Source organism: Etheostoma cragini, chromosome 3, assembly GCF_013103735.1.
Source record: "Etheostoma cragini isolate CJK2018 chromosome 3, CSU_Ecrag_1.0, whole genome shotgun sequence".
Classification (NCBI taxonomy): Eukaryota; Metazoa; Chordata; class Actinopteri; order Perciformes; family Percidae; genus Etheostoma; species Etheostoma cragini.
In genome coordinates, this window is record NC_048409.1 from 11,181,083 (window position 1) to 11,199,331 (window position 18,249).

Here is an 18,249-nt window from a genome sequence, read left to right on the forward strand (position 1 = left end):
ACACACACACACACACACACACACACACACACACACACACACACACACACACACACACACACACACACATACGTTTTGGGGTTTTGCTCCATGTTACTGGTAACTGTTCCTGGTGTAGTAAAATGTTAATAGTAAGCTTACTGTCTGTATAAAATATATCAGACATGTCCCTTTTTGTTTTTGCCAAAGGTGTCTGGCAAGCCTTTTGTAGAATAAGAAGTATTTTCTGTTTTCCCCATTCCCTTTTTTCATGTCTTCTCTGACCTTTTGCTCTATTACATCATATACCTCTCTCCACCCCGCTATATCCATTTCCATCCTTCTCCTTTTCTACCTCTGTCTCCCTTATCCCCCCCCCCACCCCCCCTCCTCCTCAACCACTACCCGCAGAGTCACCTTATCTCTCTGCAGTTTGTCTGACTTATTTATCCCTGCTCTGAAATATTAAAGAGGCTGCTGCCTCCAGTCCTGAGGGGAGTCCATGACTTTTACTTTACAACACACCTACATATGCAAACGCATACTAACACACACAACCCAAAATCACAATGTCTTCTGAAGATGGCACGCACTCTGCAGCACTACACTGCATATGTTTTTGGATACATCGCCTAGTTCTCGCAGACTGACAGACTGAACACAGAGTCCTGACAGAGTCTGTCCCTTTGGGACTCTGTAGATGCGTGTACACTGACAGAAAGATTAAGTGACATGCCACTTCCATGACACCACTTAACATCACATTGATTTGTCTTGCAAAACAAGGGAGTCCTGACTAGAGCTGAAACAATTTGATTGATTAACTGAATCAATTAATCAATTAGATGATCGTTAGGAAAGAATTGGCAGCTATTTTGGCAATTGTTTTAATAATTCTTCAAGCTAAAAATGCCTAACACAAGAAGTGTTAAGAAGTGCGTCAATAGCTAATTTCACCTCTCGTTGCACTTTCCCTCTTGGTCTTAATATTGATATTGACATGTCATTAGTAAGATGTAATAAAGCCTTTAAAAGAGTATTCTTGCTAAGTACTGTCAAGTCAATTTTATTTTTAAGCCCAAAAAAAACAAACTAGCTTCAAAGTGCTTTAACCTGTACAACATAGAACAACCTGTTTCAACATGTTATATGTAGACCATCAGATCAGATAAGGGGGGAAAGGGCAACCTCAAGCACCTACATAGAGTTGGGAGACCTGTGAAAAACTAAAGAATGGAGAATAAAAGGATGCAGCAAAGGCCGAGATATCCTTCTATTCCTAGCAGACAATCCCTTGGGGGGCAGTGGTGTCTAAAGCTGGAAATAGTGAGCAGGCCAAACTGGACTGGGTCTGATCCATTATGATGCAGCACCTGCTGCCGAAACTGGGCTGCCTTGGTGCACAGTACAGGTACAAGTTGTCAAGAGCTTGCATACCAAGTGAACAAAAGGGTAAAAATATTCCCTACATGGGGAAGCTTATTCATATAAGCGACTATTCAATAAATTAGCTGGACTCTATTAAAAGCAGAGTTGTTTGCGTTCCACGTTAAGTGTATTGAATGTGGCCAGTCCAAACGCCCACGGTTTAGTTCTGAGCTGTTATGGGCAGCGTTTGGGATTGTTTTGGAAAGTGGGCACTGGGTTCGGCCTTTGGCTGCACATCCTTTCCTCGTTATGTTGTATGGGAACTTGGCTGGACAGAAGATTTGAACCATCATGGAGCAGCATGTGTCATCATCACCCCCCTCATCATTACACTGTTTACTTCTTAAATTTATTTCACCTGAGGGAGTTAGTCAAGTTTAAGGTATAAATAAAGGAAAATTAACTTCAGCGGGTCACTGAGCCAATGAGAATTTAGTTTTACCGCTTCCAGACGCTAACTGATTTGGGTTCCGGCGGTGCCTTGTTTTCTTTTGCAGATCATAGGCTAGTGTTGAAGACACATGGATTCTGAATCAGATTTATTTTATTTTTCAGAGACACCCGTTACCCTCAGCCAGTGTTGGAAGGGACAAGCATGTCACACAGACTGATGTTGGCATGTCTCGCATGCTGAAAGTAGTTTCTTCTTCTTTTTTTACTCTTACTCATATCTCCCAGTCCTATTCTACTGTGTTGTTCCCATATTCACAGCTTCATCACGCAAAGCCTTGTCCCAACACACACTCACCAAAACGCATCTTACCCAGAGTCCATTGACATCAAAGCACTGTTATGATTGATGGAGGTCCCATAAACTGAAGCAGACACAAACACAAAAGCTTTACGGTGAACGGAGTAGATGAGCATTCATTTTAATGGCTGTCTGTATGTCACATTTCCAACAGTGCAAATCACTGAATTCTCAAAAGGGCACAGGTTAGGATTTGTGTTGGATAATCTTGGAATGAACAAATCCACCTTGATGAAGGCCTTGGTAAAGCACTTGTATATGTGGCTTTCTTCAGTGGTGCTTTTTCCCATGTCACTAATCAGACAAAGAGAGGAGGCCGGCAGTTTTAAATAACGCGATAAAATGCCACATCTATCTCCAGAGTGTCAGCGGGAAAAAAAGGATGGTCAGGTAAAGAAAAAGAGAAGGAGATAGATGGATGTACTGGAAAAAGCAAGTGAGCCAGGGGTCTGGAGAAGATGATCATAAATAAGAGAGAGATGATAAGACTCGTGTGAGTTTGTGCGGGAGGAGAATGTAAAGGTGTGAGAAGGAGGTAGTAATCCAGATGACACCAGCAGAGTGCGGCGCTATTCAAATGAAAAGCCATCAATTTATTCACACTTGCATCTTCTGCAAAACAAATCCACAGAAATCCAGGCGTCTCACTGCTCCTTATTTATGGGTGCCCCAATTATGGGCCTGCCGCCTGCTGCTGCTCAACACGCCGGATGCGTATATGGAAATTAGGTGCATGTGAAATGAAATATAGAAGAGTTACTTTAAACCATATGCCCGCTGTTGGGTTATTTTTCATGTGTGCAGTGTTGCTTAATTGAAAGAGTTGTTGTGCCAAAAAAGCCAGCTGTATGGAGATGAGAGCGCTCATGAATGGATGGACACAGGAAAGGATGAATGGAGTCCAGGAAGCTGTCGACTGAAGACTGGGGAAGCGGCACTTGGCAGTGTGTGCTGCAGTGTGCCTCATGGTGGCAAGAGTCTGTCGGAAGTCAACAACTTTGACAACTCAATCTGCATTTCAAGTAATCATCAGGTGTCTGTACGACACTGGATTATCATATTTAGAGCGGAAATGATGAGTCGATTAATTAAATAGTCAACATGCAGAGGATTTTGTTACTTTTTTTGACAAGCAATTCATATTTTTTCCTTGTAAGAGCTTTTAAAATGTGAGGATTTGGCATTTTTCTTGGTCATATTTAATGTTAATTTGAATATCATTGGGTTTTGGATTTGGTCAGATGATGTAAGTAATCTGTATATGTCGTCTTGGACTCTTTTATAATAAAAAACCATAAGAGGTATTTTCTCTTTTAGGCATTTTTAGCCTTTATTTTGACAGCTGAGGACATGAAAGGGGGGTAGAGAGAGGAATGCCATGCAGCAAAAGGACCGCATGTTGGAGTCTAACCCCGGGCCCGCTGGGTCAAGGAGTAAACTCCATATACGGGCGCCCGCTCTACCAACTGAGCTATCCGAGCGCCCCATAAGAGGAATTTTAAAAGTCTTGCCAAGGAAAACATGTTTGATCTGATAACATGCGAGAATTTATAACTTCCTAATTCATGTTGAAAACCTCTTAAACTGTGCAGAAACTACAAATTTCGCCTGACTTATCCTACGGCCCGAATTGGTCAACCTTGACTTATGTCAGAATGGAGATGAATCTCTGCTAGATTTGCTGTCGTTTGACGTCCAGTTTAAGGGGGCTGTGGTGTGTGATTAATTGCTTGAGCGAGCACCAATCTGGTCGGCTTCACTGCAGTTTGGCAATGCAAATTCCTGCACGGCGGCTGTAAAAAGATCCATGAGCTTATTTTGATGTTATTGGAGTATTTTACATGTTGTGGCTGCTTGTAGTCTCAACCAATACTGTGCTGTGACATACATAAAGTTGATCTTCACTGCCAATCAGACCGACCATATTGTGCACATTTTTACCGCTGCAGGTCAATATTAAAGACATGGCCATCTTGTTTTTCTGTAGTATTTGTACCCTACGGTGTAAGTGTGATAGTCTTAAGATTTGGCACTTCAGAAAGGTTTATTCAAATGCAAAGTTAGAGTGAATGAAACATACAGCATTAATTAAATAATGGTGACTGCCCAGCTTTATACCACAGTTGTGTGATGTATCCCAATTCGATATTCGATGCCTAACTGGAGTCGTTGAAGGCGTTTACCTCTGGCAGGCAGAAGTAATGGAGAGGAAAGAGGAAGCTGCAGGAACAGTGGGCCAGTGTGTGTTTACTTATGTAAACAGCTCCTTCCTTCCTTCCTTGCTTACTATCTGGCCGTTTGTCTGGGCCACAGTGAAGGCATTGTGGTGTGTTAAAAGACAGCAGAGGTGGTAATCTGTAAACATTAAACTTGGTTTTCTTTTATCTCACATTTGCTCCTAAATCTCTAAATCTTTGTGTTTCCCTTTGGCCTCTTTAGATCTACCTGAGAGTGCAAGCTTTGTACTACATCTCTCTTTCTCTTTCTATTTCATGTTCGAGCCATGCTTTCATTGCCTTTTCTGTTTTTGATAAGAGCGGAGGATGTTTCCACCTGAAGAGAGGAGGAGGAGGAAGGGAGCGATGAGAGAAAGGTAGAGTTTTAAGTTCAGATTCTGCTTTTATGAAGGCGTGATCGCACCTTAAATCAAAGCTTTAGAAAGTGAGGATGAAAAGGACAAGGTTCCTCTGTGACCGAGTGATATGATATATGGCAGCTTCGACGTGCATTGTGCTTGCAGTGAAGTGGAGAGAAAGGTAAAATGATATTTCAGATTGGGAGCTTTACAAGTGAATGGCGGCAACGTGTGTTTGTGTGTGTGTGTGTGTGTGTGTGTGTGTGTGTGTGTGTGTGTGTGTGTGTGTGTGTGTGTGTGTGTGTGTGTGTGTGTGTGTGTGTGTGTGTGTGTGTGTAATGAGCCGCGAACACGTAGGAGAAGAAGTTGGTGAGCAGATATGACAAATGCACAATGACAGAGGTCTTACCATCACCTTAATAGCTTCCTACTCAAACTGTGAGGGAGATTCATACTCCTACTCCTATGACGTTGACAACATCAGCATCATCAGCTTAAAGTACAACAATGGGGACTTTGGGGATAAACGTACCTTCTAAATGATTTACTGATTTATTTATCAGATTGAATTCCAGCTAATCTAGTCTCAGTAATGGCTGAGAAAGGGCATCCAAGGACTGATTGATACTGCATGTTTGTGTGGGCATGCACCTTTACAGTTTTCTGCCTCCTGAGTGAAGCTGCTCAAACATAAATGTGATTAATCTACCAGGAGATCCGCTGCACCAATTAATTAAACAGGAAGCGATTGATAAGCGGTAGCTTCAATCACAGCAGGAACGAGACAGAGTTGCATTTCTTCTAAGACATAACGTGTACGCGTGTGTGTGTGTGTGTGTGTGTGTGTGTGTGTGTGTGTGTGCATCTGTGCGTGCACATGGAGTGACAGACACTGAAATGGTCCATTAGCTCATAGGGAAAGAACTCTAAACAGTTCAGTTTTGACAGTGTGTGTGTGTGTGTGTGTGTGTGTGTGTGTGTGTGTGTGTGTGTGTGTGAGAGAGACCTGGAGACACTCAGGGTGAATGACAGATCTTCATTTATGAAGACAAAAGAGATCAGAAGGAGATAAATTAGAGAAGAGATAAGTTAGAGTGGATGAAGAGGAGGAGAAGAGAGGGAAGGAAACCAGACACAGTAACTGTAGGGAGAAGGTCAACAGAGAGAGAGAGCAAGTGTGAGAGAGAAGATGAAAAACAGAGGAAAGAGTTAGAAAAGTATGTCATTCTTTCTCAGGGGAGGAACTGGTGCCGTGGCCTCCAATCTGACAGGCGTATGATCAAAAGATGAAAAGACCTCCACTGGAACTTCACACAATCCAACTCACAGCATGTTGTACAGTTACAGTATGTTTAGCCTCTATCTGTCAACGCTTTGCTTCACACCGACTCTTTAAGCCTTTGAATCTCCACAAACTCTCTGTCTAACATTAGTTATGCTGCAAGCTTAAAAACTTCTTAAGGCTGTAAGGGCAAGGCAAACATCCCAGCATTAATGGTTTTATCCCCGTCTCCTCTGAAAGAAATAACTTCTTCCCTGCCTTTTCCCTGCCTTTTCTTTTCCTTTCAGCAGCTTTAAGCTCCCTCTTTTACTATCTTCATGTACAAATATACCTTCTATACCTTTGACACCCTTAGCATTTGTACTTCTTAGGCTGATTTGTCAATCCCTCTATTTCTCCCCTCCTTCCCCCTCTGTCCTCCTGTAGCCTGACCCGACTGAGGGCACTTATCATCCATGCCATCGTTTTCCTCTCCTCTCACCCTCAATGAAGCGTCTCTCCTCCTCTGAGCAGCCGTATAGCTGTCATCTCTGCTGCTGGGAAAGGTCATTAAATCAACTCAGGAAGAGAGTAACAAACTGATTTCTCAATGCTTGCAGGTACTAGTCACTACTATGTGGGAACACATGCACTAAAAGGAGGAGAACTCCTAAACATATCCAACAGGAAGGTAAGAGGAATTAATTCGGGAAATAAATAAATACAGACGAGTGGGAGACGGATAGTGGAAAAAAAAGAAAGTGCATCCATGGAGAGAACGTATAGTCCCAATCTCCCCAGTGGGATTAGTGTAAATCTAATCTTCCCCGCTGTCTCTTCGACTCCTTTTAGCCTCGGCTTAGAGGCGCTCTCAGGAAGGGAGCTGGGATCCTAAGAGCCTTGAGCTGTTAGCATTAGCTCACATCACTGTAAGCTTCCTCTGCACCACGCTAATCAATTACCAACCCTGCTTATCTGGCTCTTAACTTCCCATCCTTTCCAAGCCATAACCCGCCTGTGACCCTCAGCACACACAAAAGCCCCGTTAACTGAGACCCATTACCAACACACTGGATTGAATGTATACTATATCTATTTTCCTAGTGGGTAGCACACTAACATATGTGGCAGGTAAAAATCATTACATCAGCACATTATCCAATAAGCATATTTATCACAATAATGCCTAATGCCTTTGAATGGACATTGGAATTTGTTAATGACATTTTATTACCAAGCAGTCAATCAAGAAAATGACTGGCAGATTAATCAGGAATGAAAATGATTACGCTCTAAAAGTGCATGTTGCCCTGTTAAAAATGAATAGTTTTGATTTTTAAATAGACCAAATGTTAACATTTACTTTCCAGGACAACAAATGGTGTTGGGTTAACGTATTTACAGTAAAAGAACTAATAATGTATAAGTAATGACTATAGCTCTCAACTGGAAGAAAATGGAGGCACATGCAATTGGTGCTTAGATCAAGAATATGGCGCAATGTATGTCCATGGAAAGATTAACATATATTTTAAAAAGCAAATTGGGGGTGTATGAGGAAATTTCTAAACATTGTTAACAATACACATGAAAAATCATTAAAAACGCTGTTGTTGTTTTTAAAGATTATTTTTGGGGGCTTTTCAGCCTTTAATGAACAGGACAGCTAAGTAAGAAAGGGGAGAGAGAGGGGGACTTCGCACAGGAAATTGTCAGAGGTCGGACTCGAACCTTGGACCTCAGTGTTGAGCATAAACCTCAAAGTGTACTGTTGTACACATTAAAAAAAACAAAAAAACAAAAAATTGGAAATACTGTGTGTTTTATCTCAATGTTAGCATTTACTACTGGTCTGCACTGAGATATAGTACAATGGTCATTTTAAATTAGCACTGTACTAAAATATTTCATATCAGCAAATGCTTTGATGTTGACAGGAAATGTGTGTCAGAGCATTTGGAGCCCACAAACAACCCATTTCTGATTGTCTAAATGAGGCCAGCAATACCTCCAGAGGCCACAAACATTACGTTTTGGCAGCCAGTAGATAGTATATTACAGATTGGGACGAGGCTAAGTGCAGGGTTTACACTCAACTTGTCAGTTGTGGCCTTCAGCCACTGTTGACTTGGTTCCGGATAACACACAAAAGGTCGGACAAATCCAGATTGGAATCAACTTTAAATCCCATCGAAAGATTAACTTTACTTACTGCAGTTGCCTTGATGAACATGTGACCGTTGTCTACAATCTATTTGCAAATTACCCTCAATCTGCTCAAGCTTCTTCATCCCTTCTCCGGGTTTTGTCTTTTTCATTATCTCTCCAAACCTCATCAGCATTCTCTTTTGGACCAACAACTTTATCTAGCCCTTACACAGCAGATGGTTCACCAGAACCCCTTAACAGTGTTAGATTGCTCCGGCACCACCCTTCTCAATAAATGCCCTGAAAAAAGAGGGAACCACAGAGGAAAACCACTGGATGAAAAAACGGTGCTCACAAGGGTCATAAATCTCAAGGGGCCATAATCAACAGTACATGACAGAGATCAAGCAAGACCCTGGGATACAAACAATCACACACGCGCGCACACGCACGCACGATAACCTTGTTCTTTTCCTCCAGCTTGTTCAGACATTTGCACATCTGTGTGTGCATAAGATCCGTCTACCTCCCAATGTTAATCACAAATGAATGACATAATGTGGAGTCCAATTCTGACTTATCCGGCGAGCCTTTGTGAAAGTGTAAATTGAAGACAACCTGGCCAGGGTTGGTCCACCGCAGAGTGTATTTGAAGGTGTATAGCTCACAGTGAATAGAAACCATGTGCGAATATCAAACAATTATATCGGCTGCATTCCTCCTGTCTGGATGGATTGATGTCTGAAAGGCTGTGCAGCACGTGTGCGGCAGACCGGCTCCAGAATGCAAACTTTGCAAACATACACCAACATGTGATAGTAGACTCATACTGTATATTCAGAGTAAGTTATGATAGAAAAATCATTCTAAAGCTGAAAAACATACTGTGTAATGTTTCCTATTTTGACAGAAAGTGTTAGAGATTTTGAAACCGATCGAATGGGTTATGTCCAACTTGTGGAAATGTATAGGACAGTGACCGACAAACACAACCAGGAGGCTGCTTCCGTTTAGTAGGATGCACCTGCCCTATCCACAAGCCCATCTGGCCAGCAACAAGAGAGTCAGAGCCACAACTGTGAGCGTTACAAAAATCACGGCCCGGTCTCTTCGCACACACAATCACGCCAATGTCGCTAACTCTGAACAGCTGCGACTTGCTACCTTCTCTCGGCCAACATTCTTCTCCCGTGCTCCTTTACTGCCAAGACAACGAGCAGGCAAACTCCAACTGACTCATCTATTTTTCCAATAAACATAGACAAACAAACAACTGTGGAGCTGGCATACAGACTTAACCTCCTTTAGTCAGATTAAAATGGTAGCCGTAGATTGACAAAGCAGCCCAGTCATTTCCAGCCATGTGATGTGATTTAGAGACTACAGCTACAGACCAAAAACACACATAATAGGACTGCTTTGGACAAATATAGTACAGCTCTAGGTGAGCATTATGCATTCAGAGCCAGACTTGTAGCTTTGCAACGTCTACAATTGGATTTTAAATCTACACTCCGAACACAATCAGCATGCTTGGCATCTACATAGGGAACACATCACATGGGGTAGGCGAGTGTGGCAACCAGCCGTAGCAAGAGTGGACTCAGTGGGGTCTGGGGATATGCTATCATGGGGTGACAGCAGCTTGACATTGCCTTGGAGACGTTGACATGGCCTATTCATTCACTGCTAACCCTCTAAGAGAGATGAGATGGAGGGAGGATGGACAAATAGGTGAAAAGAGAAAACGGGGTGCTGTGGGGTAACAACGGGGCGGTGGTGGGGGTGGGGGTGGGGGTTGGCAACCAATCACAACAGCTCCATTACCGAGCCCACTTTTCAGCACCATGTCAGCTCAAACTAGCCCCACTGGGAAAGGAGTGGGTGAAGGGGGAGAAGGACAAAGAGCGGCTAAACACCACGAAGCTCCAACTTCGCAAACAATTTTCCACACAAGACCTCAAAAAAACGTTAACATACGGTGATAGGGGAGGTACAATGACATTGTGGCTTCCTTCTGCTTGGAAGTGCGTGTATATATTTAGTCAGGGGGGTTTAGCGCAAGTGTTTGACAGTAAGGGTATTCAATTATTGAGCAGTCTCTGCCAGCAGGGAAGGACAGCACACTGAGGCTAAAGAAGACACTATTATCCGGTGCTACATGCTGTTGAAAACACGCGCACACAATCCTGTCACACAGACAAAAAACCCTATGAAACAAGAGAAGTGCAAGCTCTGCTTGACCTCCTATATGCCTTTATAGAGAGAAGGTTTTTAAAAGCTAAGACATACAGAGACAAATATTCAAACTAGTGGATTTTTTTTAAATTACATGTATTTTATGGAAAAGGATGACAGTGGAAAACATGAGACTACAGATGACATGTACGTAGCTTGACAGTCAACAGCCCCATCCATCCATTTATTTCACTCCGTGACTCCTCTCCTCAGTCGCTCCCAGACAGTCCTGTCGCTAGCATGACAACAAACCTTACCAACGGGGACAAATTACCAGAAGTTCAGAGGACGCTTCAACGGAACGCTCAAGCTCTACGGTCTCTTCTCTGGCGCAGTATTTCCCAGCAGAACGTGACTTCCCATCTGCTTTCCACTTTCTGCTTCATTTGACATCAAGAAGGGGTTTCAATGTTGAGCATCAGCTTTTGTCACAAGTAACAAAAGTGGATACAGAATGATAACAGTAGTAATGGGCAATTTTGCTAATCCTCATTAATTAATTCTTTTTTTTGCACTGTACAGTCAAAGTGCAGAGTAAACTGCTGCAACTGCCGGGACTTCCGTCCTACTCATGAAATCTTCCGTGTATGATTGTTTAGCCCTGTTGCAGATGCTTCAGCCTGGTGGTATTACTCACTGTGCCATCCTGCAGAGCAAATCTGCCAGTCCCAGTCATGTCATGGTTTATAGAAGAGAATAAGTTTGGTCAGAGAAACCAGATTTGATGTCCTTAAACTGGCAATAACTGATTTATTGGCCACTTGGGGGCAGCGGAAACAAACTGTAAACACACAGCACAACGTAGTAACACCTTTTAAGCTATGGCAAACTTGTAAGTAAACTGTTACATCAAGCAGATATGGAGCAACATTAGCATTTATTTGGAGTTCAGCTTGTGACCACTTGAATGATGAACGTTAACTCACTTTTACCTCTGTTTTGGTCTCCCAACTCCTGAGGTAAATATCTGGCTCTTTAGCTGCTAAATGTTCCACTGTGTTCACCAACTACTTGCCAACTGCGCCTGTCTGAGGTTGGATGTTGGGTGGGTAGTGTACAGTGAGGTTTTAGAGGCTGCCCTGGCTGAAAAATGAATCACAATAACAAAGTTGTAGGCTATAAAACCAAACAATGAGCCAAAGGATGCTATAAAGCTCTGTATAGCTGACGGAAACTGCAGATTCAAACGATAATCATGTTGGTTATTCACTACAGAGAAGCTATTTCACATAAAAGTAGTCACAGGATCAATTTTCAATAACAAAATATTGATTATAGCCATTTTAACAATTCTAAAACTGTATTGAATGAGTTTCCATAAAAATGTGTATTTTTTAGAAACTTGCTGAAGGCACTGATTGTGTACGTTATGTAAAATAGTGTGAGGCAGGTGTCTGGTCCAGATAGTCCTTTGGCCTTTCTGTCTCAGTCGCCGTGGAGTCGTCTCTCCCTAGAAAACTAGACAACACCAAACTGACCCGCTCATCTCAGTGCGAGACCTCAACTTCGACAAAGGAGAAGCGCACACACACACACACACACACACACACACTCTTCATTTGCTCTCTCTCTAATCCTGTAATGCCAACAGTGCAGTTAGTCACATGCGGGCTTTCTTTCATCTCTCTAGTGAGAGCAAACTCTGAAAGGAATTCAAACTGCCTAGTATATACCTACCCTATGCTTCTGGAGTAAACACAAAGACATTCAAATATCTCAAATTCAAACACCAGCCTTTCTGACTATAAAATGTCCTTAATTGTGAAGTGGCAAAGAAAGGTGATCTATGCCGCACCACTGCTTTAAATGCTCCCAAAGTCCCGTCTACTTTGTAATTCAAGAAATGAATAACGAAGCTAAAACTAAAATGGCCATTCAGCCTGAATATGAAGCAAAGGTGAACGAAGGACAAGCTAGGAGCTGAATACAGACAGAGAGGATCCCTCTAAAAGTGCTAATCGTCCTTGTGGTGTTATCATTTTTCTTTTACTTCTTTACTTGGCGCTCTCACATACTGTAGCCTCCTACACAGTAAGAGACTATATATCTATCACAACCCACTCCCAAACAAACACCGCAGATCAAAACTACATGAAAGAGTGAGCCCTGATAGAAAGACAAATCAGCAGAACAAACAGAACCCCCCCCCACCCCCAGTGCCTGAACCCACAACCTGACAGTAAGGCAGGGAGGAGAGAGTACGGCTGACTCTACATGCCATGTAGTAACAAATGGGGGTGCTGCTGTTATATGGATAGAGAGCCCAGGGTTATCACTTTCAGCAGGTTATTCCCATGTGTCAGCTGAAAATCAATCTCCATTTAACAAATAAATTCCCCCCCCTGAGCCCATTATTTGATATATGGCTGAGTATGCCGCTGGATGTGTTCACATTAAACACTGATTTTCAACACTTGGAAATGTAATTTGCGTTGGTGTGTGCAAGTGGGTGTGTGGTACGGAGAGATAGAGAAAGAAAAAAAAGGGAGCTTTCCACATGTGATTTAGCACTGACTGATGGTGTATCTGGTCATAATCTTCCTTAACTTTCTGTCTTCCAACATGCTGAAATCACATCCTGGGATTTGAATGTGTTTATCTGGCACAATAAAATCAAGACAACCGTAACACAACTACTCTTTTACATCTGCTTCCTGCAATAACGACGATGACGATGCATTACTACTAGGGGTGGGAAAAAACAATCGATTCTTAGATGCATCACGATTCTCTCTTTTTTTCTTTTTTTAGATGCGTGGATTTCTAATTAAAAGTTACTGCCTCCAGACAAGTACAAACCCGAGAAAGAGGATGGGATAAGGGACAACTTAGACTTTAGGCAAGAGTCCAGAAAATACACACAGACTGAAATGGCCAAAAGGAGAAAAAAAAAACTTTTGTATACACATGATCATAAATTATTCATAAAATAATTAGGCAAAACACACATATAGGCTGTTTATCTACTTTATCACATTACATCTGACCACCTCATGTTACATGTTCTAAGAAGCTGATTCTCCACCTTTAAACACGACTGAGCCTCTGACATGGAAGATCACTAAGAGAAGGTGACTTTCACAAACATGTTTAAGGCTTAAGCATGGAATGACTACAAAATAAAACCCTCAGTAGACAAAACATTTCATTAAAACTTGTGTGTGACACATACTGTATTTGTAAAAATCTAAGCTTTGTCTAGGAAGTGATTCGCAAACTCTGAGTAGCAAATTCAGATTTATATGTACTGTATAATTTCAAAATCATGCATGGAAATGTACAAATTGTTGCATTGAGATGCATCGATAATCGTTAAATGCCAAGAGCTCTTCCCCTAATTACTACTCTATTACAGAAGGAAAGAGGAAATCTGAATGTAGGACAAGGATGAAGCTTTATTTTATTGCAATCAGAGATTCTAAACAGAAACACTTTAGTTACTTTACTTTACTACATTTTTAAGAACATACCAACTGGCAAACATTACCTATTTCCACCCTCTCAATTATGAGTATAAGCAGCTTTTCTTTGTCTTAAATTTAATAATAATAATAATAATAATAATAATAATAATAATAATGTTTATTTTATTAATCCAGCAAAGGGAAATTACAATTAACACACAGGCATGAACTACACACACATGCCCAGTACTTATACATGCACTAAATGGAGAGATGTCAGAATGAGGGGGCTGCCCATGGAAAGGCACCCTGAGCAGTCGGAGGTTCAGTGCCTTGCTCAAGAGCACCTTGGCAGTGCCCAGGAGGTGAACTGGCACTTTTCCAACTACCAGTCCACAAGCATGGTTTGGCCCATCTGGGGACTTGAACAAGCGACCCTCCGGTTCCTAACCCCCCTACTAACTGAGCTACTACCACCCAACCAGCAAATTTGATATTTTATGGATTAATCGAGAAAAGAATCAGCATATTAATCCGTAATTAAAATAAAATCATTGGTTGCTGACCTAATTAATTGCATTTGGATCCACTACCTCTTCCCTTGATGTCTGTGTTAATAATCTGCTCTAATTAGTTGGCACACTCACCCCAGTGGATTATTTTACATTTCTGTCTATTACAGGCTTTGCAAACAGCTTCCAAGACCTGTTGATGTGGACGCAAAGTCTTGGGTGCTAGATAGAAGTTGACACGAGTCCAACGTTTCTTTAATGACTGTGTTGTGTGTTTGGGATGAGCAGAGCGTGTGTGTGGAGAGAAAAGGAAGGGGCTGACAGCTCACTAACTAGCCAGCTGAGGCAGCCAGTATTCCTGGTGTAGCCTTGGGCCACACAACATCGCTCTGCTTTATTCAATGCTCTCTGGCCAACAAGAAGAAAGAAAAAAAAAAAATCGAGATTTGCTAAAGAGAAGATGTTGTTTTTGAAGGCTGCTGTCTGGCAACCATTTCACACACTTCAAAAGAGGGCGTGGGAATGGAAACAGACCAAATTGTTGCCCATGGACATGCAGTGACAAACAGCTTCTCGCCTACGTGGGCAAATCTGAGCCCTCTCTTCTTGCTCTTACTCTCACCATAGATGCTCTCCCACTCGTTTTCTCTCATTTTTCTGCAACATACTGTATATACAAACATGTATTTCCTTTTTATTTCTTCTAGTCTCTTAACCATAAGTGTGGTAGCTGCAGCAAAGCTTACAGGTTAGGTCACCAGTCTCCAAAAAAAGGAACTCCAGAGAGAAAAGAAGGAAAAAGGCCGCAGGGAAAAACAATTCAATGACCACTTTGGTCACAAGCTGCAGCAGTCAGCACCGCGGCCTAAAATTTAATTTCCCCTAAAAACAGCTATCCTCTATGCCTTTGGCTGCCTATTTTTAGCATGTTATCGTTCAGTCTCAATCAGACCACAGCAGTCAAACTGAAGACAGTCGCTGTCAGGCCCCAAAACCGCATGCAGCTCCTCAACAACCGGAATTGTGTGATGTTTAATGTACAAGCTGAAGCACAGAGAAGAGAAGATGAGAGACAGAGGAAAATGGAATACCCTGTCACTTACAGTTTGTGTGTTTTGTGCTGTCAGATGAGGTCATAGTTTAAGCTTTGAGAAACAATGCCAGTCTTTAAGCATGCCCTGACTTCATGATAAATCAGTGCTCTCATGTTCCCATCTAACCATGGTGCCATCTCAAATGCTCTTTGTCCTTTCAACTGACAACATTTTTCTTTTTAAGGGTTGCGTGCTTTGTCAAGCGGCTTCCTTGCTGCCCTGGACACACTACCACATTCATGTTGAAGAACATTAGTTAGCACCAAGGACGCAGAAAAAAAAGGACATCATTTTTTAGCTGCAAACATATATTGACTTGAGGGGGGTAGTGTCAAACAAATCAGTGATCTAATGAACCACTTCAGTTATGCTTTGCTCGTAATATTGAGCTCAGCTACAGCTGCATGTACATGCCTCTCTGAAGCACCCCGATTTGAGTCGACCCTCCCCATTCCAGCTATAATCATGTTAGACCATGGGGACTAAGCTGTCTGCATCCTAAAATAAAATTTGGGGGAAAAGAAAACATGAGGTGCATATTTTTGGAATGTTTAGCTTGAAAGAGAACAGATATGTGTGGTTGAATGCGTGTGCAGGGCTGTAGCAAGGAATTATGGGATCCTACGCACAGCTGGATCCTGGGATCCTGCTGCACGTGTCCACAAATACTCAATGACAAATGCCCAAGGATGGATTACTAATTGCCTCCACGGCCCCAGGAAGAGCTTTACCTGGTTCGTCTTTTTATGGGAATATGCACCACTAACAAAACAACATCACCTGACTTGATAAGGGCCTTAAAGTGGGCCCTTCATTACCTGACCTATGTGGGATCTCTGTCATAAAAGTAGTTTGAAGACCTTCATCATTGCAGTATTGTGCTTCTGTGTTTTATTCTTTAAAGCAGCTCATCTTTGCCCCCCCTGGCAGACTGATCCAGTCCTGCAAATGTTTCCCCCCTACACTTAAGTAGACTTAATAAAATGCAATAAATCCGATCCATCACTCATTCATCAGCTGACACAAATTTGTTCTGAAAAGTTAGAAATTGTGGCAGCTGTTCAGAAGAACAGGTTTAACAGCTAATTCAGCTGTGGACTCCAATCTCTTCTGATCGGCTTTATTTGACATCAATTTCAACATTTGATATTGATATATTTAGAAATATATATATATATTGATTGTTAGATGCTGTTCCAACAAGCATAGCCTACCTTCATCTGAAAAGTGCCCTTTTCAAATAATATTTTGGCTTGCTCTAACCTGTGGATTTAATACATTTGAGACAGTAAACCTGACCAGACATGATAAATACAAAAGAACTGATATATAGGCCTACACACACCTGGAGATTACTTTTAAGGCATCTTAATCCAAACACTTTAGGGGCCCCTACAGCTCAGTTTAGGGGTCCCCAAACAGGTGTATGTGTTGGACAGACGGGAGTAATGTGGACTGGATGCCTTAAAAGACAAACACACACACACACACAGACAGCACTCTGTCTTTATCCCCCACACTGTACTCACCTCTCCTCCATGGCCATCAAAAATCCCGAAAATAGACGGGTGACTCTTGTTGACGACGTCGGTGAGCACCTCGAACCTGTCCTCCATGTGGTCTCGCCGGCCTTGGATGGAGTACACGGCCACGTTGTTGCTCTTGAACTCCCAGGTCTTGGAGAACTCCGCGTCCAGGACGTCCAGCCCACCAAACCGCTCGTTCTGCATCATCTCCGCCACTTTCCCCTTGACCATCTTGACCGCATCCCGGCTGGACTTGACGATGGTCTTCACTTCGTCCGTGTGAAAGAAGTAACTCCATAGAGCCAGGCTGATACACAGGAGGAACAAGGTCTCCGGTCTGAGCAGAAAATAACGCATGATCCGACCTAATAAAGACAGCAGGGTCATCGTATCCTCTATCATTTATTTATTTACATGCAGGAAATCGCGGCAGGTTGTGTGTCGCTCACCCCAGCCGCAGATTTCAGTCCATCCATCGAGTGTGAGTGCTTTGGTAGTGGTAAAACAGACACATTTAACCAAGCGTTTCACACCGGGACAGGTACAGATTATACTGAACAAGGGACACTTTAGTGCATTGTTAAAGACACACCAGGAAGAAGGTAAAGTGTAAGCTCCGGCTGGTTCCCCTCTAGCATGCAGCCCCGCAGAGACACCAGCGGCTGTCCGTTGACCGTCTGATGCGGTCCGAAAACACCGACTCCCCTGGACAGAAAACGCAGGTCGCCCGTTTGGACTTCAAATTAAGCCAGTGTGCTGGCTAAAGTAGGCTACAGTTGCGGGCAAAGAAGTGTCTTCCTTGGCCAGCCCCGCTCGGTTTCCCAGCTCTGAAAATAGCGGTCTGTTGAAAGCCCCACATTCCCAGCTGCCACACTGGCTGCGACTCTCTGCTGCTGACTGACTAAACTGGGGGTGCTGCCTTCAGGTGCAGCTCGTAATGTCTCTCAAACTAGTCAGTGACCCAGAGATGGCAGTGTGATTGATCTATGTAGGATTACTGGCATGTATGCTGTAATCTTTTATTATGGCTTGGCGTGTAAAATGTCACCAATAAGTCAGTTATACGAAGTGGTTCATTACGATAAGGAAATGTATAGACACGATCATGTCAGATTAATTGTGTCTCACACATAACCTACACGAGACCAAATTTATTGTATCATGTCTGAAAAAATCAAATAACAGAATAATTGATTTGAGTACAGAAATGTATGCAAAGCACCTTTAGGCCTATTTGAAAAACAGAGGCAATTTAAAGTGCATTAGGATAATAAATGCATCAGAACAACATGACGAAAACGCAATAAAACGCCAAATCCATAAAGAATAAAAT

The 18,249-nt window shown here is 42.5% G+C and overlaps 1 protein-coding gene across 1 annotated transcript in view; it reads right to left on the reverse strand.

The window, feature by feature from the left end:
- ppm1lb (protein phosphatase, Mg2+/Mn2+ dependent, 1Lb) overlaps positions 1 to 17,843 on the reverse strand; it is a 42,162-nt gene extending 24,319 nt beyond the window's left edge. The window contains exon 1 of the mRNA XM_034867243.1: positions 16,920 to 17,843. Coding sequence (XP_034723134.1) covers positions 16,920 to 17,318 — 399 coding nt within the window. The 5' untranslated portion in view covers positions 17,319 to 17,843. The remainder of the gene's footprint in view (positions 1 to 16,919) is intronic.
- Positions 17,844 to 18,249: the final 406 nt, after the last annotated feature.